This window comes from Felis catus, chromosome B2 (genome assembly GCF_018350175.1).
Source record: "Felis catus isolate Fca126 chromosome B2, F.catus_Fca126_mat1.0, whole genome shotgun sequence".
In the NCBI taxonomy this organism is placed as follows: domain Eukaryota; kingdom Metazoa; phylum Chordata; class Mammalia; order Carnivora; family Felidae; genus Felis; species Felis catus.
In genome coordinates, this window is record NC_058372.1 from 136,128,773 (window position 1) to 136,150,798 (window position 22,026).

At 42.2% G+C, this 22,026-nt stretch overlaps 1 protein-coding gene across 3 annotated transcripts in view; it reads left to right on the plus strand.

Annotated features, from left to right (window-relative positions):
* Nucleotides 1-21,712, plus strand: part of CCDC170 (coiled-coil domain containing 170) — a 102,358-nt gene extending 80,646 nt beyond the window's left edge. For all 3 annotated transcript variants that reach the window (XM_023254512.2, XM_023254511.2, XM_019831394.3), the window contains 3 exons: nucleotides 895-1,137; nucleotides 18,087-18,323; nucleotides 20,028-21,712. In XM_023254512.2, the coding sequence (XP_023110280.2) occupies nucleotides 895-1,137; nucleotides 18,087-18,323; nucleotides 20,028-20,189 (642 nt within the window). In that variant the 3' untranslated portion in view covers nucleotides 20,190-21,712. The remainder of the gene's footprint in view (nucleotides 1-894; nucleotides 1,138-18,086; nucleotides 18,324-20,027) is intronic.
* The last annotated feature ends 314 nt before the right edge of the window (nucleotides 21,713-22,026 follow it).

Sequence of the window (22,026 nt, forward strand, 5' to 3'; positions counted from 1 at the left end):
AATTTGTTCTCTGCTTGGTTTGTGGCCGGTATAGGCCAGGCAGATGATAAAGACACCAGTGAACTGGAACCTTCTTGAAGTCCCTTCCATTTCAAAGATTTTAAACATATAAGCACAGCTTTCTTTAAATGCTCCCTGATATAACTTACTTTAAAAAGGTAACAACTCTCATGTTTGGCATCACTCGGTCTGGTTCCAAGGGATTGAAATTAGTCTCGGTTTTTGGTGCTAACATGCACTCTATTTTCTTTTAGCAAAGACCAGTGCCAGGGGGTGGTAGAGAGGATGTTGTCTCTCTACCCTATTCTGACCTTGATAAGCCCATGTTCGTAGCTTTTTTTTTTTTTATTTAAATTTTTTTTTTCAACGTTTATTTTATTTTTGGGACAGAGAGAGACAGAGCATGAACGGGGGAGGGGCAGAGAGAGAGGGAGACACAGAATCGGAAACAGGCTCCAGGCTCCGAGCCATCAGCCCAGAGCCCGACGCAGGGCTCGAACTCAGGGACCACGAGATCGTGACCTGGCTGAAGTCGGACGCTTAACCGACTGCGCCACCCAGGCGCCCCTCATGTTCGTAGCTTTGAAAGTAATCGTACATGTCTGTTATGGTGTCCATAATGTTGGAGGGAATCAGAGGTGGAAGGCCTACTTCTCTGTGCATTTTCTGTGGCTCTTTTGTCTCATGCTTTGCAGCTACAGAATTAGTTCTTGGAAAACCAGGAATAAAAAAATGCAATCAAGAAAAGGAATCCAATAACCTTTTCTGAGGGTTTATAGATGAGTCTAATTGAAGTGCAGATAAAGATCAACGTTATCTGAGTAATTCGTTTATATTTACTGACTGCTCGGTGATTATTAAAAAAAAAAAAAATCCCCGTTTGTGTCACATCAGCTCAAGACTCAGAAAGAAAGACTGGAGAGCAAAGAACTGCATGTGAACCTTCTCCGGCAGAAAATTGCCCAGTTGGAGCAGGAGAAGCAGGTGCGTTCGGCCTTGGCGGTAGAGAGGGACGAGGCCAATCTCACCCTAAGGAAGTTGCAAAAGAAGGTGGAGAGGCTGCAGAGGGAGCTGAGTGTGTGTCGAGAATCGAACACGGAGCTCAAAGCCCAGCTGGCTGACACCCATGAGCTTAAGGCAAGTGCCCATCTTCATTCCCTTGTTGATTTTTGCACGTTGCCATTGAGGTTTATGTGAAAGGGTGGCAGTCTTATAACAGACACGCCGGAAAAGAAAAGGAGATAAGGGCTTTCTGTGATCTTCTGGAGTTGTGGGAAAAACGCAAATACTACACAAAATCAGCATAGTAGGCCAGTTTAGCGTCTCTTCAATGCTTGGAATGGAGCCATAGTTGCCGTGTGAAAAGCCCTTCAAAAAAGGGTGATGGAGGTGACGGAGATTAAGAGGACACTTATCTTGATGAGCCCTGAGTGATGTAGGGATGTATGGAATCACTGTACTGAAATTAATATAATACCAGATGTTAATTACGCTGGAATTAAAAGAAAAAAAAGGTGATGTTAAGTACAGAAAATATAAACATTTCTTCCAAGTGTGGGTGACTAGGATATTTGGGATCAGGGGTTTATCACGTGGGAATCTGCTTAGCAAGAAATGAGAAAACGAGCACAGCTCTTCACTGAGAAGTCAGCCAGCATTGTGTCCCTTGCCCTGGAGATGCCGTCCGTGTACCCAGAAGTGAGGAAGGGTCCCTGACTGGGGCAGCGTGCTTCCTGGATTTGGAGGGTTCAACTTCTAATGGCTACAGAGAAGAAAGGAATTAAAACATAAAAGAATTTAATCAAAATCTTTAAATGTCATGTATGTGTGCCACTGGAAAGAATATGTAACTTCATATGCACATATCCTTTCTGGCAGAAATGCGTGTCATGAATACAGATGAGAATAATGTCCTCGCTCTTTACAGATGAGCGCTCTGTAACGGACTTTTGGAATGTTTCTGAATCTGGAAACAGACCAGCAGGGAAGAGGAATCTGGAATTAAGCTAACACTTCAATATGTGTAGTGGGGACAATATTTTAGGAAATATTTCCTACTGTATGTTTTTTTTTCTTCTGAGTCATTAGCTCTTTTCTCCTGAAACCTTTCTTTTTTAATTTTTTTTAACATTTATTTATTTTCAAGAGACAGAGACAGAGTGCGAGTGGGGAGGGGCAAAGAGAGAGGGAAACGCAGAATCTGAAGCAGGCTCCAGGCTCTGAGCTGTCAGCACAGAGCCCAATGCAGGGCTCGAACCCACTAACTATGAGATCATGACCTGAGCTGAAGTCAGACGCTTAACAGACAGCCACCCGGGCACACCTCTCCTGAAACCTTTCTAAATTGAGGCTTTTTTCCCCAGAGGAAAAAAACAGGGCAGACACAGCCCAGGGGAGGGAACATATTTAAAAATAAGGGAAGCAGGAAGCAAGGGAAGGCATCTGATGGGGTACAAAGGCTGGGGAGCAAGTATCAAGGTAAGCATCTCCCACATCTTTGGGGGGGTGTGTGCTGGGGTGGGGGTAGAACCCCTGAAGTCAGCATGCCATTGCTTCCGCCCTGGCTGGAAGCGGCAGGAGTGCTGAGGCAGCATCAGTGTCATAAAACCAGGTTTTACAAATGTCCTGTGGTGGATACAGAGTGTTTCTAGGTGGTGTCTCACGGGGCATTATATAATGTTGAGCCCTGAAGTGGAAAAAGGATTCCCTTTAAGTTTTCTTTCAATTCTTCCATTGTCAAGGAGAAAATCTTAATTAGAAGTTATTAAGGCAAAAACCGTAAGAGACTCTTAAATACAGAGAACAAACTGAGAATTGCTGGGGGTGGGGGTTGGGTTAAATGGGTGACGGGCATCAAGGAGGGCACTTTCGGGGTGAGCACTGGGTGTTGTACGTAAGAGATGAATCACTGGGTTCTACTCCTGAAGCCAAGACTACACTGTGTGGTAACTAACTTGAAAAAAAAAAAAGAAAGAAGTTACTATGTCTTTACTACTATTATTGCTATACCTCTGACTTTGGGCCTAAGAAGATTCTTTTCTACTCATTGGCTTCCTCTTGTTGAAGGAAAGATGAGGATGGTTCCTATAATTGGTGTTAAACATTCAGGTACCAAAACACAGACTAGGAATGATAAATAAAGTGAACCTGGATTTCAAAACAGGGAGATGAATTCCGTCATCTGGAAAGGGACATGTTTCATTATAAGCGTGTTTCGGTGGAATAGTTGAAATTCTTCAAACAAATCTGTGATATGAGGAAAGGGTAAACAGCACTCTTTTTTTGTTTTTTGTTTTGTTTTGTTTTGAGAGGGGGCAAGTGAGCAAGGGGCAGAGAGAGAGGGAGAGAGAGATGAAGAGAGAGGGAGAGAAGGGGGGTCTCACCCGAAGCAGGGTTCGGACTCACAAACCGTGGGATCGTGGCCTGAGCCAAAGTCCAATGCTTAACTGATTGAGCCACCCAGGCGCCCCGCACTGGGGATTTTCATACACCGAGCTTGCTGAACTCCACAAAGCCAGAGGAGAAGAGAATGTGGAGCAGTCTGGGTGATTCCTAAGGACAACTAAGGGGGAGTGACACCGAGGAAGCTGAGGCATGCTGGCTGCCTAGAGGAAAGACTCAAGTGAGGATGTCCTAATAAGACCACCACTGTGTTTCTGAAACCATGTGTGGTGATGCTGGTAGCTGCAGGGTGAGCCGCCCGGCCTCCTGTCCCCAGTCCCCTCTGCCCTACAGCTGAGGACATCTGTTTCCTACCAACAAATTTTCCCCGTCTCATAGAGTGCGGTTTTCTGTCCTCAGGAGAAATTACGAAACTTAATTTAACAAGTCAGGATTGATTCAACCTCGCGGTTTATTTTCCTGCTAACCTAGTTCTGAAATGCGCATTGCTTCTGCGGCTAACATCGGAGCAACTGTTCCCCATAATTGGGTTGCCGCTCTGTTCTTTCTACTCCGCCCATCTCCTTATAACCTCAGAGACCCTTGCTTCCCTTGATACTAGAGGCCTGCCCTGCTTTTTCCAGTTTCCAAGAACTGCGACTCCATCTCTGAACGAAGCCGGCTGGGCCCTAATGTCAGGACTCTGACATTAACCTGCGGGTTCCAGCTACCTTGATGCGTGTTTCCAGATACTGTAAAGCTAAAATATAATAATGTGGCGAATGAATATTCTATAAAACATGGTACAACAATTAGTTGCCATTTTAGCTAATTTTGTCACGGCTGATGGGTGGCAGTTATACTCTGCGCCTTCAGAATTACCATAACTCAGGAGGCTGAATAAGGTTGGCTTACACGGAGCACGGCGGCGCTCAGTCTAGCAACAGAGGACGTGATGATGGGACAAGGGATTCCGCATCGGTGACACCCAGGAATGGGGCCCAGCACCCGCTGGGTGAGAGTGAGTGATGAGTGGTTTTAGAGGTGGGGCACTTCCTGGCTAATGGCAGTGTGGGGGCCCACTGGGGCCGTGGGTCCGAGGAGGGCATCTTCCAGGCTAAGGGTATTGGCGGTAGGGCTGGGACCCGTAGCTGAGACAACCCCGTGTATCGGAAACGGTGCTGGGGAGAGAGTAGCCCACACTTGCTGTAGCAGAAGCTGGAACACAGCCAGTGGAAGTTGAGTCCTGTGTCTATAGAGGACGTTCCCGTCTGGTCTCCACGACCTCTGCCTCAGCTCTGCACCATATGTCACCTGGATTATTATAATTATCTGCAAGTGGTCTTTCCACTTAGCCTTTCACAAGCAAGCCTGATTTCTGTAATTAAGTTTTGCTCTTTGGCTGGTAGGATTATGCCATAGGTGGTTCTGGGGTAGTGTCTGATCGAACGATTTTCTATTCCCGTGTCTGTGGTATAAAGCAACGTTTTCAAGCGTGGGGCATGTACCCCCTGTGGCATGTGAAATGCTTCTAGGTGGCACTATGTAATGTTCACTTTGAAGTGAAAGATGGATTCCCTTTAATTTTTCTTTCAATTCTTTACCCATCAAGGAGAAAATCTTAATTAGAGGTTATTATGTTTTTATGCCTCTAGAACATTTGCTGGTCTGCTTTTCAAGCAAAGAATAAGCCTTAAGCTCAGTGCTGAGCACAAGAAATAGTACCTAGCAATGCTGTTTTGTGTTTATTGTATAGTGGCTTTTTCTTCTTTAAACATTTTTTTAAATTCCACTGTAATTAACATACAGTGTTACATTAGTTTCAGGTGTACAATACAGTGATCAACAATCCTATACACTATTCAGCGCTCCTCACAATAAGTTGTACAATATTTGTTTTGTTTTTTTAATTTAAAAAAAATTTTAATTAATTTTTTTAATGTGTATTCATTTTTAAGAGATGGAGGTAGAGCACAAGGGGGGATGGTCAGAGAGAGGGAGACACAGAATCCAAAGCAGGTTTCAGGTTCTGACCTGTCGGCACTGAGCCTGACACGGGGCTTGAACCTGTGGATCGTGAGATCATGACCTGAGCTGAAGTCAGACGTTCAACTGACTGAGCCACCCGGGGGCCCCTGTGTTGGTTTTATTGATGTCTTCCTGTTGTGGCAAATTCTTTTTTTTTTTTTTTTGTCATTTTATATGTTTTATTCACATTTATTTTTGTTCTCTAATTATTAATGCAAAAGAGAAGTAGGGTTAGTCTCTGGTCTTGGTAAAGTCCAAAATCAAATGGCACGGTTTCCTACATTTTTGGATTCTGTACTGCATTTGTCCCACACAATAAAGATGAGTAGTAAGTACAGCAGTAATAGTCATACTCTCCTTCCTACAACAGAAGACCCTGTGAAAGTGGTATTCATAGTTGTCCCCAACTCTTCGACATTATTAATCCATATTTTTCTTTTCAAAATTAAAAAAAAAATTTACATCCAAGTTAGCATACAGTGCAACAATGATTTCAGGAGTAGATTCCTTAATGCCCCTTACCCATTTGGCCATCCCCCCTCCCACAACCCCTCCAGTAACCCTCTGTTTGTTCTCCATATTCAAGAGTCTCTCTTGTGTTTTGTCCCCCTCCCTGCTTTTATATTATTTTTGCTTTCCTTCCCAACGTTCATCTGTTTTGTCTCTTAAAGTCCTCATATGAGTGAAGTCATATGATTTTTGTCTTTCTCTGACTAATTTCACTTAGCATAATACCCTCCAGTTCCATCCATGTAGTTGCAAATGGCAAGATTTCATTCTTTTTGATTGCCAAGTAACACTCCATTGTCTATATATACCACATCTTCTTTTTTCTTTTTTTTTTTAATTTTAACTTGTTTTATTTTTTATTTTTTAAAATTTACATCCAAATTAGTTAGCATATAGTGCAACAACGATTTCAGGAGTAGATTCCTTCGTGCCCCTTTCCCATTTAGCTCCTCCCCCTTCCCACAACCCCTCCCATAACCCTCAGTTTGTTCTCCATATTTATGAGTCTCTTCTGTTTTGTCCCCCTCCCTATTTTTATATTATTTTTGTTTCCCTTCCCTTACGTTCATCTGTTTGGTATCTTAAAGTCTTCATATGAGTGAAGTCACATGGTATTTGTCTTTCTCTAATTTCCCTTAGCATAATACCCTCTAGTTCCATCCACGTAGTTACAAATGGCAAGATTTCATTCTTTTTGATTGCCAAGTAATACTCCATTGTATATATATACCACCTCTTCTTTATCCATTCATCCTTCAATGGACATTTGGGCTCTTTCCATACTTTGGCTACTGTTGATAGTGCTGCTATAAACATGGGGGTGCATGTGTCCCTTCGAAACAGCACACCTGTATCCCTTGGATAAATACCTAGTAGTGCAATTGCTGGGTCGTAGGGTAGTTCTATTTTTAGTTTTTTGAGGAACCTCCATCCTGTTTTCCAGAGTGGCTGCACCAGTTTGCATTCCTACCAGCAGTGCAAAAGAGATCCTTTTTCTCTGCATCCTTGCCAACATCTGTTGTTGCCTGAGTTGTTAATGTTAGCCGTTCTGACAGGTGTGAGGTTATATCTCACTGTGGTGTTGATTTGTATTTCCCTGATGATGAGTGATGTGGAGCATTTTTTCATGTGTCGGTTGGCCATCTGGATGTTTTCTTTGGAAAGTGTCTATTCATGTCTTTTGCCCATTTCTCCACTGGATTATTTGTTATTTGGGTGTTGAGTTTGAGAAGTTCTTTGTAGATTTTGGATACTAACCCTTTATCTGATATGTTGTTTGCAAATATCTTCTCCCATTCTGTTGGTTGCATTTTAGTTTTGCTGATTGTTTACTTCACTGTGCAGAAGCTTTTTATTTTGATGAGGTCCCAGTAGTTCATTTTTGCTTTTAATTCCCTTGCCTCTGGAGACGTGTTGAGTAAGAAGTTGCTGCGGTCAAGGTCAAAGAGGTTTTTGCCTGCTTTCTCCTCAAGGATTTTGATGGCTTCCTGTCTTACATTTAGGTGTTTCATCCATTTTGTGTATCTTTTTGTGTCTGGTGTAAGAAAGTGGTCCAGGTTCATTTTTCTGCATGTTGCTGTCCAGTTTTCCCAGCACCACTTGCTGAAGAGACTGTCTTTATTCCGTTGGATATTCTTTCCTGCTTTGTTAAAGATTAGTTGGCCATATGTTTGTGGGTCCATTTCTGAGTTCTCTATTCTGTTCCATTGATCTGAGTGTCTGTTTTTGTACCATGTTGTGGCAAATTCTAGTGAAATCGTATAATATTCCTTTTAATAGAAGTGAATTCAGAGACGCCTGGGTGGCTCAGCCAGTTAAGTGTCTGATTTAGGCTCAGGTCATGGTCTCACGGTTGGTGAGTTTGAGCCCTGTGTCAGGCTCCATGCTGACAGTGTGGAGCCTGCTTGGATTCTCTCTCTCTTCCTCTTTCTTTGTCCTTCTCTCACTTGCACTTTCTCTCTCTCTAAATAAATAAATAAACTTAAAAAAAGAAATTCAGGTAAGTTAAAAAGGTGGTTGAGTTAAAAAAAATGATTACCATAGGTGATACATGGATATGGCAAAGATTGTGGAGGTGGAATGGGAATAAATGAGCTATAGACAAAGAGATTGGAGGAGGGGATAACACTAGTGGTAATTAGATGCAGTAAGCAGGTGAATAGAAACTCTAATTGGCTGCTGCTGACACCATGGTGATTTCTAGAGTCAAGGAGTGGTGGAAGAAAAAGCTGGGCAGTGGACAGGGGCCCGATCATCCAGGGCCTTGTGTAATCTCCTAAGATGCTTAGACTTGTCCTCTGTGTCCTGGGGAGCCACTGGAGAATTTCAAACAGGAGAGTGAAGTCACCAGGGAAGACACTAAAAGGAAACCGAGGGATTTGAGAGAGCAGGGGGTCTCCAGAATGAGACTATGACCAATAGCATCAAGAGTAGCAGTAAGGTAGAGACCAAAGGACTATTCACTGCACTTGGCATTGGGACATCTATGGCTCAGGCACGTGTAATGTAGATTGTAGTGGTAGTGGGTGAGGGCTTGGAGAATAAGCCAAATTCCAGTATGCTGAGGGATGAAGGAGAAGACACAAAGTCAGTGGCCTGCTCTTCCGGAATTCTTGGATGAAAAAGGGAAGAGTTGGGAAAGGAAATAAAGTTGGCTTGTGTGTTCATTTGTTTTATTTTGCATAAAGAGATCCACACCTTTTTATAGCTAAGATTATAGGGAAGGTATAGGAGAGGTGGGTTTTGACTGGCTCAACAATTACTCAGGCCCCTAAACATTTAAATAGGATGCTAAGCTAAGTCTGCCTTCCAGTGGAGAACGGAGATCTAACTAACACAGTGAATGCCAACTTCATGAATTTATCAGAGATTTTAGTTACAAATGACTTTTTTTTTTGGTTTGAGACATATAATATTAGTGCCCAAGACAGACTAATGATATCAATTATTCATCTTTGTACATTGCCTGTGCTTGTCCCTGTATTTATTATTCATAAGGTAACATTACTGAACATTAGCAAAGATGACCTTTCTATATTCATTTTCTGTGGCTGCCGTAACCAACGACCACAAACTGGGTAGCTTAATACAATAGAAATGGTTTCTTCTCATAATTTTCGAGGCCAGGAGCCTGAAACCAAGATGTTGACAAGGTTGATTCCCTCTGGGGAACCTGAGGGCGACTCCTCTCCATGCCTTTCTTTTGGGTCCTGGTTGCTGCTGACAGCCCTTGGCTTTTGCACCTGCAGAATCCCTCTCCGCTGCCATCCTTACGTGACCTTCCCCTCTTGTGTCCTTCCTTTTCTGTCTCTTATAAGGACACCCACCATTGGCTTTAGGGCCCACCCTAATCCAGGATGCTATCATCATGATATCCTTACCTTAATTATACCTGCAAAGGCCCTTATTCTAAACAAGGCACATTCTGAGGTTCTGGGTGGACATATATATTTTTGGTGGGGAGGGGCACTGTTCAGCCCAGTACACTTAGTAAATTAAGAATTAATTTCACCATTTATGGAGGATCAGTATAAAAAATAATAATTTGGGCGTGTCCGGGTGGCTCAATCGGTTAAGCATCCAATTTCGGCTCAGGTCATGATCTCACCATTAGGGGGTTTGAGCCCTGCCTCGGGCTCTGTGCTGACAACTCAGATCCTGGAGACTGCTTCGGATTCTCTTTCTCTCTGCTCCTCCCTGCTTGTGCTCTGTCTCTGTCTCTCTCAAAAAGTAAAATAAACATTAAAAACAATAATTTGAATTTAATTTCTATGTCTTAAAAAGTCAAGATATAATTCACATGCTGTGAAATTCACTTTTTTTTTTAATCCAAATGTCAGCTTTATTAGGTAAAAGTTTGGTTGGAGAACATGATGTAAAACCATGGACTGACTTTCCCTTTCTTTCTTTCTTTCTTTCTTTCTTTCTTTCTTTCTTTCTTTCTTTCAACTTCTTTATTTTATCTTATTTTTAAAGATTTTTAAATTTACATCTAAGTTAGCATATAGTGCAATAATGATTTCAGGAGTAGAATTCAATGCTTCATCCCCTATGTATAATAACACTCAGTTTTATCCCAACAAGTATCTTCCTTAATGCCCCTTACTCATTTAGCCCATCCCCTCACTCATACCCCCACTAGTAATCCTCTGTTTGTTCTCCATATTTATGAGTCTCTTCTGTTTTCTCCCTCTCCCTGTTTTTATATTATTTTTGTTTCCCTTCCCTTATGTTCATCTGTTTTGTCTCTTAAAGTCCTCGTATGAGTGAAGTCATGTGATTTTTGTCTTTCTCTGACTAATTTCACTTAGCATAATACCCTCCAGTTCCATCCACGTTGTTACAAATGGCAAGATTTCATTCTTTTTGATTGCCGAGTAATACTCCATTGTATATATATGCCACATCTTCTTTATCCATTCATCCTTCGATGGACATTTGGACTCTTTCCATACTTTGTCTATTGTTGATAGTGCTGCCATAAACATGGGGGTGCATGTGTCCCTTCGAAACAGCACACCTGTATCCCTTGGATAAATACCTAGTAGTGCAATTGCTGGGTTGTAGGGTAGCTCTGTTTTTTAATTTTTTGAGGAACGTCCATACTGTTCTCCAGAGTGGCTGCACAAGTTTGCATTCCCACCAGCAGTGCAAAAGAGTTCCTGTTTCTCCGCATCCTCGCCAAGATCTGTTGTTGCCTGAGTTGTTAATGTTAGCCATTTTGACAGGTGTGAGGTGCTTAATTTTATTATATCATAGAAGAAGGGAGAGAGAGAAGGAGAGTGAGGGCTACAGGGAGATTGACTGACTGATTTTAAGGAATTGGCTTACACGATTATGGATTTGGCAAGTTTAAAATCTGGGGATAGTGCGGCAGGAAGAGCTGATATTGCAGTTCAAGTCCAAAGGTTGTCTTCTGGTAGAATTCCCTCTTGCTCGGGGAGAGTCACTTTTGTTCTATTCAGGCCTTTGAATGATTGGATGAAGCCCATCCACACTATGGAAGGGAGATCTACTTTACTGAAAGTCCACTGACTTACATGTTAACCTCACCCTGAGACACCCTCACAGAAATATCCATGCTTCACCAAATATCTGGGCTCTGTGGCCCAGTACAGTTGACACATAATGTTAACCATCACAGTACCTTTTTATGCCGAATACTTTTCCATCGTTTGGATATACCACACTTCATTTATGCATTCAGCATTTGAAGGACATTTTGATTGTTTCCACTTTTTAGCTATTATGAACAAGGCTGTTGGCAACATTTGTGTGGAGTTTTTCTGTGCATTTCTCTGTCTGTTGCAAAACTGCGCTCAAAGACCTTGACTCCTAGGTTATCCCAATCTCCCTTTTAAAGACTCATGCAGTAAATTTCCCCCTGAATTCTTGACCAGGAAAAAACGGACCTCTCCAGATGAGCTATTAAATTTGAAGTCAGCAGGCAAAGCTGATTACTATAGAAATCTCTTTTTGAAAGAAAAATATGCTTTTATAGATTCCCCTCCCTGTGTTGAGTCAAAATAACTTTATTACAATATCGCTTTCATATATACAAACTTAACGCTGTATAGAAATTTCTTAATCTTGGTACATTTTTACCACTGTAAATTTCGAACAGATTTAGAAAAACAGTGAAGTATAAAAATAAACACATTAATGACATAAATTCAATATGCCGGGTTATGTTATTCCCCTACAACATTGTGAATAAGAATGTGTAGTGTCAGTTGCTTACGGTACAGTTTCTTTTGAGTTTATGTTTTCTAAGGACAGAACATTTATGCTACCCTGTGATTTAATTCAGTGCTTCAGATATTTTGTTTGCACACGCACCATGACATAGTTTAGACTTCATTTGGCATGAACACATTGTTTATGCATTAACTCCACCTTTGCTCTTCTCTCATTAACCTAGAATAATTAAAGTAGTACTACTAATTGGTACAAATGTAGGTTTTTTGCACAAATGCAAACACAGGCACTGACATCATGTGGCAGCACTCCAGAGGATCCAGAAAACGCTTTGTGTAACTCATAAAGCACCATTTGCTTCTTAGCCTGTGTTGGTTATGATCAGTTTCAGCTGAATATATTGAAAGATCCCCTCATAACCGTGGCTTAGGTAGGAGAGATGTTTATCCCTTTCTCATGGAAAGGAAGACATGCCATGCTTAGTGGGATGGCTCTGGGGTCATCAGCAACCCTGGCTTGTTCTTTCTGCTCCACTGTCCTAGCAACAGCTTTTATCCTCAATGCCACTTGACACAAGCTGGCCGCTGGGGCTCTGGCCTCATTCCAGCCACCTGTGAGGAGGAAAGGGAGGAGGACACCCTGAAGGCCACTTTCCAGGAACAATACAATGCTTTGCATTTCTCCATTGGCCAGAAGTTAGTCCCTGGACCTCACTTAGATGAAGTCAGCCTGAGAAATGGGTCTATTCTGGGCAGGAAGGACAAAAGAAAGAATAGATATTTGGTGGAAAGGTATCAGCTTTCCATATGTACCATGTGGCCCAATTTTGGTAGGGAGCTGTGCCCTTAAATCAGTAGTCAGACAACAAAAGGGACAAAAACTCAATGAAAAGCCATTGTTATCTTCATTTGTAGTGTCTTAAGAAAACACCAAAAGGGAATAACACTCCTTAGCCAGCAGCAAAGGCCTCTCTCTCTTGCTGCCTCTCTTGATAATCTCCCACACAAGATAGCTTCTCCTGCTCCTTCTCCACTCCAGAACTATATCCAACCCAGTCAGGGCAGCCTTTCTTTGTATGTGTAGTTTTGTAACCTACCATCTTGGATTCAATGGAGGTAGGTCCACTGGCTTGGAATTGCTTTGAGCTCTCCTCACTTTTTTTTTTTTTTTAATTTTTTTTTTCAACGTTTATTTATTTTTGGGACAGAGAGAGACAGAGCATGAATGGGGGAGGGGCAGAGAGAGAGGGAGACACAGAATCGGAAACAGGCTCCAGGCTCTGAGCCATCAGCCCAGAGCCCGACGCGGGGCTCGAACTCACGGACCGCGAGATCGTGACCTGGCTGAAGTCAGACGCTTAACCGACTGCGCCACCCAGGCGCCCCATAGCTCTCCTCACTTTGAATGCGTGCACCAAGGAGAACCTACAAAGAAGAACTTCTTGGGTTGTAGAATGGGTTAAAGAATGGGTTGTAGAAAAGTGGAAGTGTGCTCAGATTGCAACGTCAAATGAACCCCTTCCTTTCATTTCAGCTTCAGTTTCCTTCTAGTAAGATACCTGTGGTTGGTTCTCTTTAGTAGAGACATAACATGTTTTTGGGCCGTGGGGATACTCTCCTGCTGTGCTACCCCACTGTCTTCAAGGAGTCTGTGTGAGGTGCCTAGCTCCTTCCTGCAGGTTTGCATTTTCTATGCAGTTTCTTGAAAACCCTCCAGCTAGAGAATTCAGATCCTCGAGGCCGGGGGTTGGGGAGTGGGATGGGGAGGGAATTCAACACATCAGATTTTAAATTTAATCACCATCTCTTTGAGGGCCTTCAGACCTTCTGACATGACAGAGAATCGTTCACCAGATTTTGAAATTTTTTCTCTCAAGAAGACACTCAGAACCTTCTCCATCCTTGCTGGGCTCTGGGTGGCATGTCAGTCTTGTTTATGACCAGTTCTGCCCCACCGGAAGACCATTAGCAGCACAGGCTCTTGCTGAACTCTGGGCCGGATCTGGGAGGCTCCTTTAGGGGGAACTAAGAGACCAGCTTAGCCATGCCCCCCCTCCCAGGAATCTCGTTTGTTTGTTGGGTTTGATTTAGGAGTCTGAGGTCTCTGTTGTCCACTGGCTTTCAGTTCTGTTTCTGGTGGCTTGGCTCAGAGCTCCTTGACTCGCCTTTGCTCCCCAATGACAAGAACTGAGGCAGCCCTTAGGATTGTGATAATGTCTCATATTTTTCAGAAATTCTTGGCTATGAATTGCTCTCATTAGGACCTGATTTATGTACTTCCAGCTCTCCAAGCTGTGTTCCGTCACTTTTGGTAGATAGCCCACTGTAAATGTTTTTCCAGTCTGAGCAGAAAGGCTGCATGTATCTGTTAAGACAAGGTTTTGAATTCAATATCCCAATCCCAGCAACTTCCCACTTTGCTGTCCATTTTCTCTGCAGCAGGGAGACAGTTTGCATATGAGGGGAATCTCTGTCTTAAAGGGAGATAGCTTTGTTTTAAAATTGATAGATTTCATTCATGTAATGTATCCAATTTGTAAAATGTTTGATAATCCATGGAATATATTATTTAGAGCAGCTGCTTGTATAATTTATATATATATATATATATATATGTATATATATATATATATATTAAAACGTTTATGAGTAGGATGTGTGTTGTATTGATCATGCATGGGAAAGTTCCATTTTCTTTTTTTTCTTTTTTTTAAATAATAAATTTATTGTCAAATTGGTTTCCATACAACACCCAGTGCTCATTCCAACAGGTGCCCTCCTCAGTACCCATCACCCACTTTCCCCTCCCTCCTGCCCCACATCAACCCTCAGTTTATTCTCAGTTTTTAAGAGTCTCTTATGGTTTGGCTCCCTCCCTCTCTCACTTTTTTTTTTTCCTTCCCCTCCCCCGTGGTCTTCTGTTAAGTTTCTCAGGATCCACATAAGAGTCAAAACAGATGGTATCTGTCTTTCTCTGTATGACTTATTTCATTTAACCCTCTCCAGTTCCATCCACATTGCTACAAAAGGCCATATTTCATTCTTTCTCATTGCCAAGTAGTATTTCATTGTGTATATAAACCACATCTTCTTTATCCATTCATCAGTTGATGGACATATAGGCTCTTTCCATAATTTGACTATTGTTGAGAGTGCTGCTATAAACATTGGGGTACAAGTGCCCCTGTGCATCAGCACTCCTGTATCCCTTGGGTAAATTCCTAGCAGTGCTACTGCTGGGTCATAGAGTAGAACTATTTTTAATTTTCTGAGGAACCTCCAAACTGTTTTCCAGAGAGGCTGCACCAGTTTGCGTTCCCACCAACAGTGCAAGAGGGTTCCCGTTTCTCCACATCTTCACCAGCAAGTGTAGTTTCCTGATTTGTTCATTTTAGCCACTCTGACTGGCTTGAAGTGGTATCTCATTGTGGTTTTGATTTGTATTTCCCTGATGAGGAGTGACGTTGAGCATCTTTTCATGTGCCTGTTGGCCATCTGGATGTCTTCTTTAGAGAAGTGTCTATTCATGTTTTCTGCCCATTTCTTCACTGGATTATTTGTTTTTCGGGTGTGGAGTTTGGTGAGGTCTTTATAGATTTTGGATACAAGCCCTTGGTCTGCTATGTCATTTGCAAATATCTTTTCCCATTCCATTGGTTGCCTTTTAGTTTTGTTGATTGTTTCCTTTGCTGTGCAGAAGCTTTTTATTTTCATGAGGTCCCAGTGGTTCATTTTTGCTTTTAATTCCCTTGCCTTTGGAGATGTATCAAGTAAGAAATTGCTATGGCTGAGGAAGGTTCCCTTTTCTGACTTCTTGTCAGAAGAAGAATTTCAAATCTATAAAACAGTTGCAAGAGTAGTATAATGGACAGTATTTTATTCTTCACATAATGATTTATGTAATAATTGTTAAATTTTACTGATTGCTGTGTTTTGCCTAATGAGGGTGGGAAGTTTTCATTTTTGCTGAACCATCTGAGAGTAAGTTACATGCATCATGACACTTTACCCCTAAATACTTGCCTGGTATCTCTTAAGACCAAGAATACTCCTCCTCCTCCTCCTCCTCCTCCTCTTCTTCTTTTTCTTCTCCTCCTCCTCCTTCTTTTTAAATTCTTAAGTTGATGATCAAATTGATGAATTATGGATATTTTATATAGTTCCTGGGCCATGTCACAAATTATTTTAAAGCTTTTATTTATTTATTTTTAAATGTTTATTTATTTTGAGAAAGAGAGCACACATGTCTGTGAGTGAGCAAGCAGGAGAGGAGCAGAGAGGGAGAGAGAGAGAGAGAGAGAGAGAGAGAGAGAGAGAGAGAGAGAGAGAGAATCCCAAGCAGGCTCCATGCTATCAGCACAGAGACTGACTTGGGGCTTGATCTCACAAACTGTGAGATCATGACCTGAGCTGAAATCAAGAGTCAGATGCTGAACCTACTGAGCCACCCAGGCACCCCAAGACCAAGAGTATTCTTCTATGTGACCACTGTACATCATCACACTCGGGAAGCACCGTCGAGGCGATACTCTATTATACTGTATCTAATATGCTAGGCATATTCAGATGTGGGTTTTGATAACTTGAAATCCATGAATGATCTGCCAGGTCCACCTCTGTAGACCTGCACTTAGTGGGTGCCATTAACTTGACTCAAGTGGTAGGTCTTCTAGTGCCATGTCATTGGCTCAAAAATGGACTCAGAGTTCCTTTCTCCACCAACTATTGACATCTTATGGCCTATGGATTTCCCAAGCTGCAGTGGTAGTTTTTATGCCTTCTTGATTGCAAGTCCCACAGCAGCTGTCAGTTTCCCAAGGATTACCTGTCTCTTGCATGGAACCAGTTCGGAGCTTTGAGTTTGTCCAAGCATGTCTGCCATCAGCCTCCTCTCTGCCGGAAAAGGAGCTAAATTCTTAAGAAGTTGTGTGTGTTATAGTGGATGGAACCAAATTTCCATTATCTAATTTCAGAACATTTGCATCATCCTTAAAACCCATTAGCAGTTACTCCCCAATCTCCCCTCCCACCAGTCCCTGGCCTTTCCCAGATCTTTCATATAAATGGACTAATACAGTCAGCGGTCTTTTGTGACTGACTTTTCCCCCTTAGCATAATGTTTTTGGGGTTCGTCCAAGGTGTCAGGATTTTCGTTTCTTCTTGTCGCCAAATAACATTCCAGTGCATGGGGAGACCACATTTTATGTATCTGCTCATCAGTTGATGGGTATTTGGGTTGTTTTGACTTTTTGGTGATCATGAATAGTGCTGCTGTATACAGTTTTTTTGTATACAGGTTCTGTATGACACAAGTTTTCAAATCTCTTGAGTATATAAACCTGGATGTGGAATTGCTGGGTCCTGTGTTAACTCTGTTTAACATTTTGAAAACTGGTTAACTGGTTTTCATAGCAGCTACACCAGCTGCTTCCCATCATCAGTATGTAAGGGCTCCGACTTCTCCACATCCTTGCCAACACTTGTTATTGTGTCTCGTTTTGGTTATGGTCATCCCAGTGGGGGTTAAGTGCTAGCTCATTCATATTTATTTTTAATGGTCAGTTTTAAAAATTTTGTGTCAAATATGAAAACTGCCTCCAGTTCTTTTTTTTTTAAATTGTGGTGAAATATACATAACATAAAAGCTACCATTTTAACCATTAAAATTTTTTTTAAATGTTTATTTATTTTTGAGAGAGAGAGAGAGCGCACAGGCAGGGGAGGAGCAGAGAGAGGGAGAGACACAGAATCTGAAACAGGCTCCAGGCTGTGAGGTGTCAGCACAGAGCCCGACGCGGGACTCGAACTCACACACCGTGAGATCATGACCTGAGCCGAAGCCGGACGCTCAACCGACTGAGCCACCCAGGCACCCTCATTTTAACCATTTTTAAGCATACAACTCAGTAGCATTAAGTACATTCACAGTGTTGTGCGACCATCACCACTATCCATTTCCAGAACTTTTTGTCAGTGCCCATTAAATAACTCCACATTCCTCCACTGGGGATGGAATTCTATTCTACTTTCTGTGTGAATTAGCCTATCCTAGGTACCTCATATAAAGAGAGTTATACAATAATTGTCCTTTCGTGTCTGGCTTATTTTACTTATTGTAATGTCTTTAAGGTTCATCCATGTTGGAGTATTTGCCAGAATTTCAACCTTTTTATTCATACTCTTTTGTAAGCAAATCTGGAAAAATTTTACATATTAAGCTAATAAAGACAAAGTGCCTCACACTCTACATCCTCCAATAATGGTACTCTGACATGTTTATAAACTATAACTGCCTTAAGACATGTTTGCCCAGCATGTATGCTTAGCAAAGTCTATATAACTGGGATGAATTCCATTCTTTATTCATAAAAAAGTTATTAAGTGAATTTCATTGACTTCTAGTTTATCTTGTTGATACAACTTTCCTAAATAAATACAAAAGAAATTATTGGCATTCTCTTAACTTCTTAGATTAAAACTTTGGAACAGACCAAAGCCATTGAAGACCTAAATAAATCCAGAGACAAACTTGAGAAGATGAAGGAGAAAGCTGAGAAAAAACTAATGTCTGTCAAGTCAGAACTGGATTCTACAGAGCATGAGGCTAAGGAGGATAAAGAGAGAGCCAGGAACATGATAGAAGTGGTAACCAGTGAAATGAAGACACTAAAAAAATCTCTGGAAGAAGCAGAAAAGAGAGAAAAGCAGGTGGGTAGAAATCTGGTGGTGACATCTTGTTTTGGAAAGATAGGACAATTCAAAAGCTTGAAATTATTCATAAAGCTTTCTATATCATTTCAATGTATCTGTCTACCCTCTAGCATCTTTTTGGCACTAAAATAACCATAGTGATTTACTCTGCTAAGAATAATAATTCACATTTTCATGGCATGAATTGTAGAAAAGAAAAAAGACGTTCTTATCAAAGCAGCGGAAAGCCTGTGAAATGCCAGTTTCTGGTTGTGGAGAGGTTTTTATTATGTGCACTGATTGCCTCTGAAGTTTGCATCATCCCAGGCTTCAGCCTCAGGAGGGAAGGCTTATCTCCAGCAGAGATCAGTGGCAGGAAACAGTCCCAACTCTCAAACAGTGGCACCCAGACTCGATGGCCAATCTAGCCCAGATGGAAGCCATAAAACAGTCCTCACTCGCTGGCTGGTTGGAAGGAGGAGAGTTTTATCTGGTGAGCACATCAGGAGGTCACGCACAGACAACCGTACCGGGCAGCCTGACCCCCATTGCTTTTGGGTTTCATCTCGCTCTCTTTCTGAAGCTCAAAAGGGCAGAGAGTGGACTCTCGTCCTAGGATATTTTTTTCTCTTTGGCTGCCTCTGCTCTGGCTCATGTGTCAGGCCGAGCCGAGGAAGGCCAAACTATAAACTGCGTGTTCTCAGAGGGAACCCTCTCAGGAATTAAGAGCTTTGACCATATTTGAAAGGGGAGAAAAGTTTGAGGGAAACTTTCTCACCAGGGACACTAGGGGGGAGAGGGTATTATGTTCCCCAAATTGGACTCAGCATAGGAAGGAGGTTGGGATGTGAATGAACACATGGTGAGAATGTTTGGAAGGCAGTTTTCCTGGAGGTAACATCTGTCTTCAGGTTGGATTGCATCTTTTCCAAAATGGAAGGTACCTCTAGCAAGGGGTTGGCCCGATCTCCCCGATGTATCTGCTCCTGCTTTAGCGCAGAATCACAGTCGATGAGAATGTGAAGGACTATGAGGCATCTTTTCATCCATTTTCTCCAAGCTCGCCACCTCTCCATGTTTCTTTTTGCGATCGACAGAGAGTAGTCCCGGAGGGTCCGATGTTATGGTTTGTGAGGAGGCTGTTTATGTGATGTCATCTGGTCATTATTTAGAGCTCCTTCTCTTTTCATCAGCTCATACTTTCTTGCCCTTTGTTCTTCCTTTAGTTTAAGTGGTTCCGTGCCCACTTAAAATTCCACGTACTTATCAACGGTGTGCACAGCCACAGCATTTGTAAAGCACTTCCTAGTATACAGAACACGTACACATTCATTGTTTCATTTGATCCGAATTTCAGAACAGCTCTGGGAAGTAGGCGTGTGGTTATTTCCGTCAGGAAGTGAGAACATGGGTCTCATTCATGGTTGCTTTTCACTGAGATTCTTGAGTTGGTAGCCAATGCCACACTCCCTGGCATGAAATGCCACACTAAGTGGCTGTGAAATCACTGACAGTTGGTGCCCGGAAGGACCGTGGGGGGAAGTTAGTAGCTTCGCCTTCTTATTTTATAAACGAGAGGACTAAGGTAAAAGTAAGTAATTTGCCTACCTCATGTACCTCTGGGTTTTCCACAGGGTCTTGTTTGGTTGGTTGGTTGCATTCAGACCAACAGTAGTCAGCATGTTTTGTTCTCACCCTTAATGTGTGTGTTTGATATTGCAGCTGGTGGACTTCAGGGAAGTGGTTTCCCAGATGCTGGGCTTGAACATGACCAGCCTTGCACTTCCCGACTATGAAATCATCAAATGTCTTGAAAGACTGATCCATTTACATCAGCATCACTTTGTCACCTGTGCCTGCCTCAAAGATGTGACACTTGGGTGAGACAGGCACCCACAAAGCCACTTAAAACTCCTTCATTGAATACCATGTCTCTTGAAGGAGGTAGAGCTAAGCGATGGCACACAATTCTCGATTTCACGAATTCCCGAAACCTTTGAAATTTGATCAATATGCGAATACCATATACTTTGAATAGAGCGAGGATCCGTCATTTGCAAAAAAAGGATCTCAGAGGTGCCAGCTGAAGGGAAATGTCTGACGCTAAAAACACCTATTGTTTTATTTGCTAGCACTTTGGGACCCAGAAGAGTTCCAGTAGATTGTAAACCTAGAGTGGGCAATGGTGGTAGGGAATTTACATTTATGGGATTCCTTTTATGACTTGGGGGCTTTCCTACCCAATTTAATTCTCATAATAGCCATGTGGAGAAGGTTTAGTGTTTGATTTTACAACCTCTCTGGGGCTCAGAGGGGGTGTTACCTACCCAAGATCGCAATTGGTTAGCAATTGAACCAGAAGTCTTACCATGCTGGCTCTGGGTCAAAGGCTGTACCTTCTCTGTTACATCACACTCCTCCCGTTTCTCCTGAATTCCTGTGATCCTAGTGAAAATTGCCCCCATAAAGAAGGGCAGACATTCATAGAATCAAGAATTGAAGCCCCCAAAGTAACAGATTTATGAATGTTACCCATATGATTTCTTTAAAAGGCAATATACCAAATTATTTGGTAAAACATACATAGGGTCTGAGGTCCTGTAAGAAATTTACCTGTTTTATTTAAAAAAAAATTTTTTTTAACATTTTTATTTATTTTTGAGACAGAGAGAGACAGAGCATGAATGGGGGAGGGGCAGAGAGAGAAGGAGACACAGAATCGGAAGCAGGCTCCAGGCTCTGAGCCATCAGCCCAGAGCCCGACGCGGGGCTCGAACTCACGGACCGTGAGATCGTGACCTGAGCTGAAGTACGATGCTCAACCAACTGAGCCACCCAGGCGCCCCGAAATTTACCTGTTTTAAATGTGGCTGCCAGATCACATTTGGTGGCAATTTTTCATGTTGGAGCAGGGTTGATCTCAGTCCTTGAAAAGTTAAACCTTTAATGTGAAACCTGTCACATGAAATCCTGTACAGTTTTATTCACCAGTTTATCAGATGCACTGACAGCAGGGGGACTTTTTTCAGACTGGGATTTTATTATGACTTTCTGTCATTTTCTGCCTTCTTTTTAAATTTGTATTTCACAGATATTTTTCAGGAAGCCATATTCTTAACTTTATTGAGAGAAACTTTTACTTTTTTGGTCGATTACCTTATTTTTGCGATATGTAATTTTCTAAACAGTTTCTGAAAAAAGTGTTGGTGTCTAATTAAAGGAGAGGGGAAAGACAGATTACATCCGAACATTAAGAGAAAAAGCATATTCTGCGGGGCACATCGGTAGCTTAGTTGGTTAAGCCTCTGACTCTTGAGTTTGGCTCAGGCCATGATCTCACAGTTCCTGAGATCGAGCCCCAAGTCAGGCTCTGCACTGACAGCAAGGAGCCTGCTTGGGATTCTTGCTCTCCCTCCCTCTCTCTCCCTCTCCCTGGCTCATGCGTATGCATGCTCTCTTACTCTCAAAATAAATAAACTTTAGAAAAAGAGAGAAAAAGCAAATTCTAGAGGAAAGGAAATGAGTTGGACACTTACTGATGACAGATCACACAGAGGAAGAGGAAGCAAGGATGTCCTCTGGGAGATGGGTCATGGTCGCCTGGCTTTCTCCCTTGTGTGCAAGGATAGTATAAAGTACCTTTTGCAACTGAATAAACACACCTTCACAGCCCTGACTGAGGACACGAGCTAGGTCTGCAACAGGCTGGAGAGGCAGAATT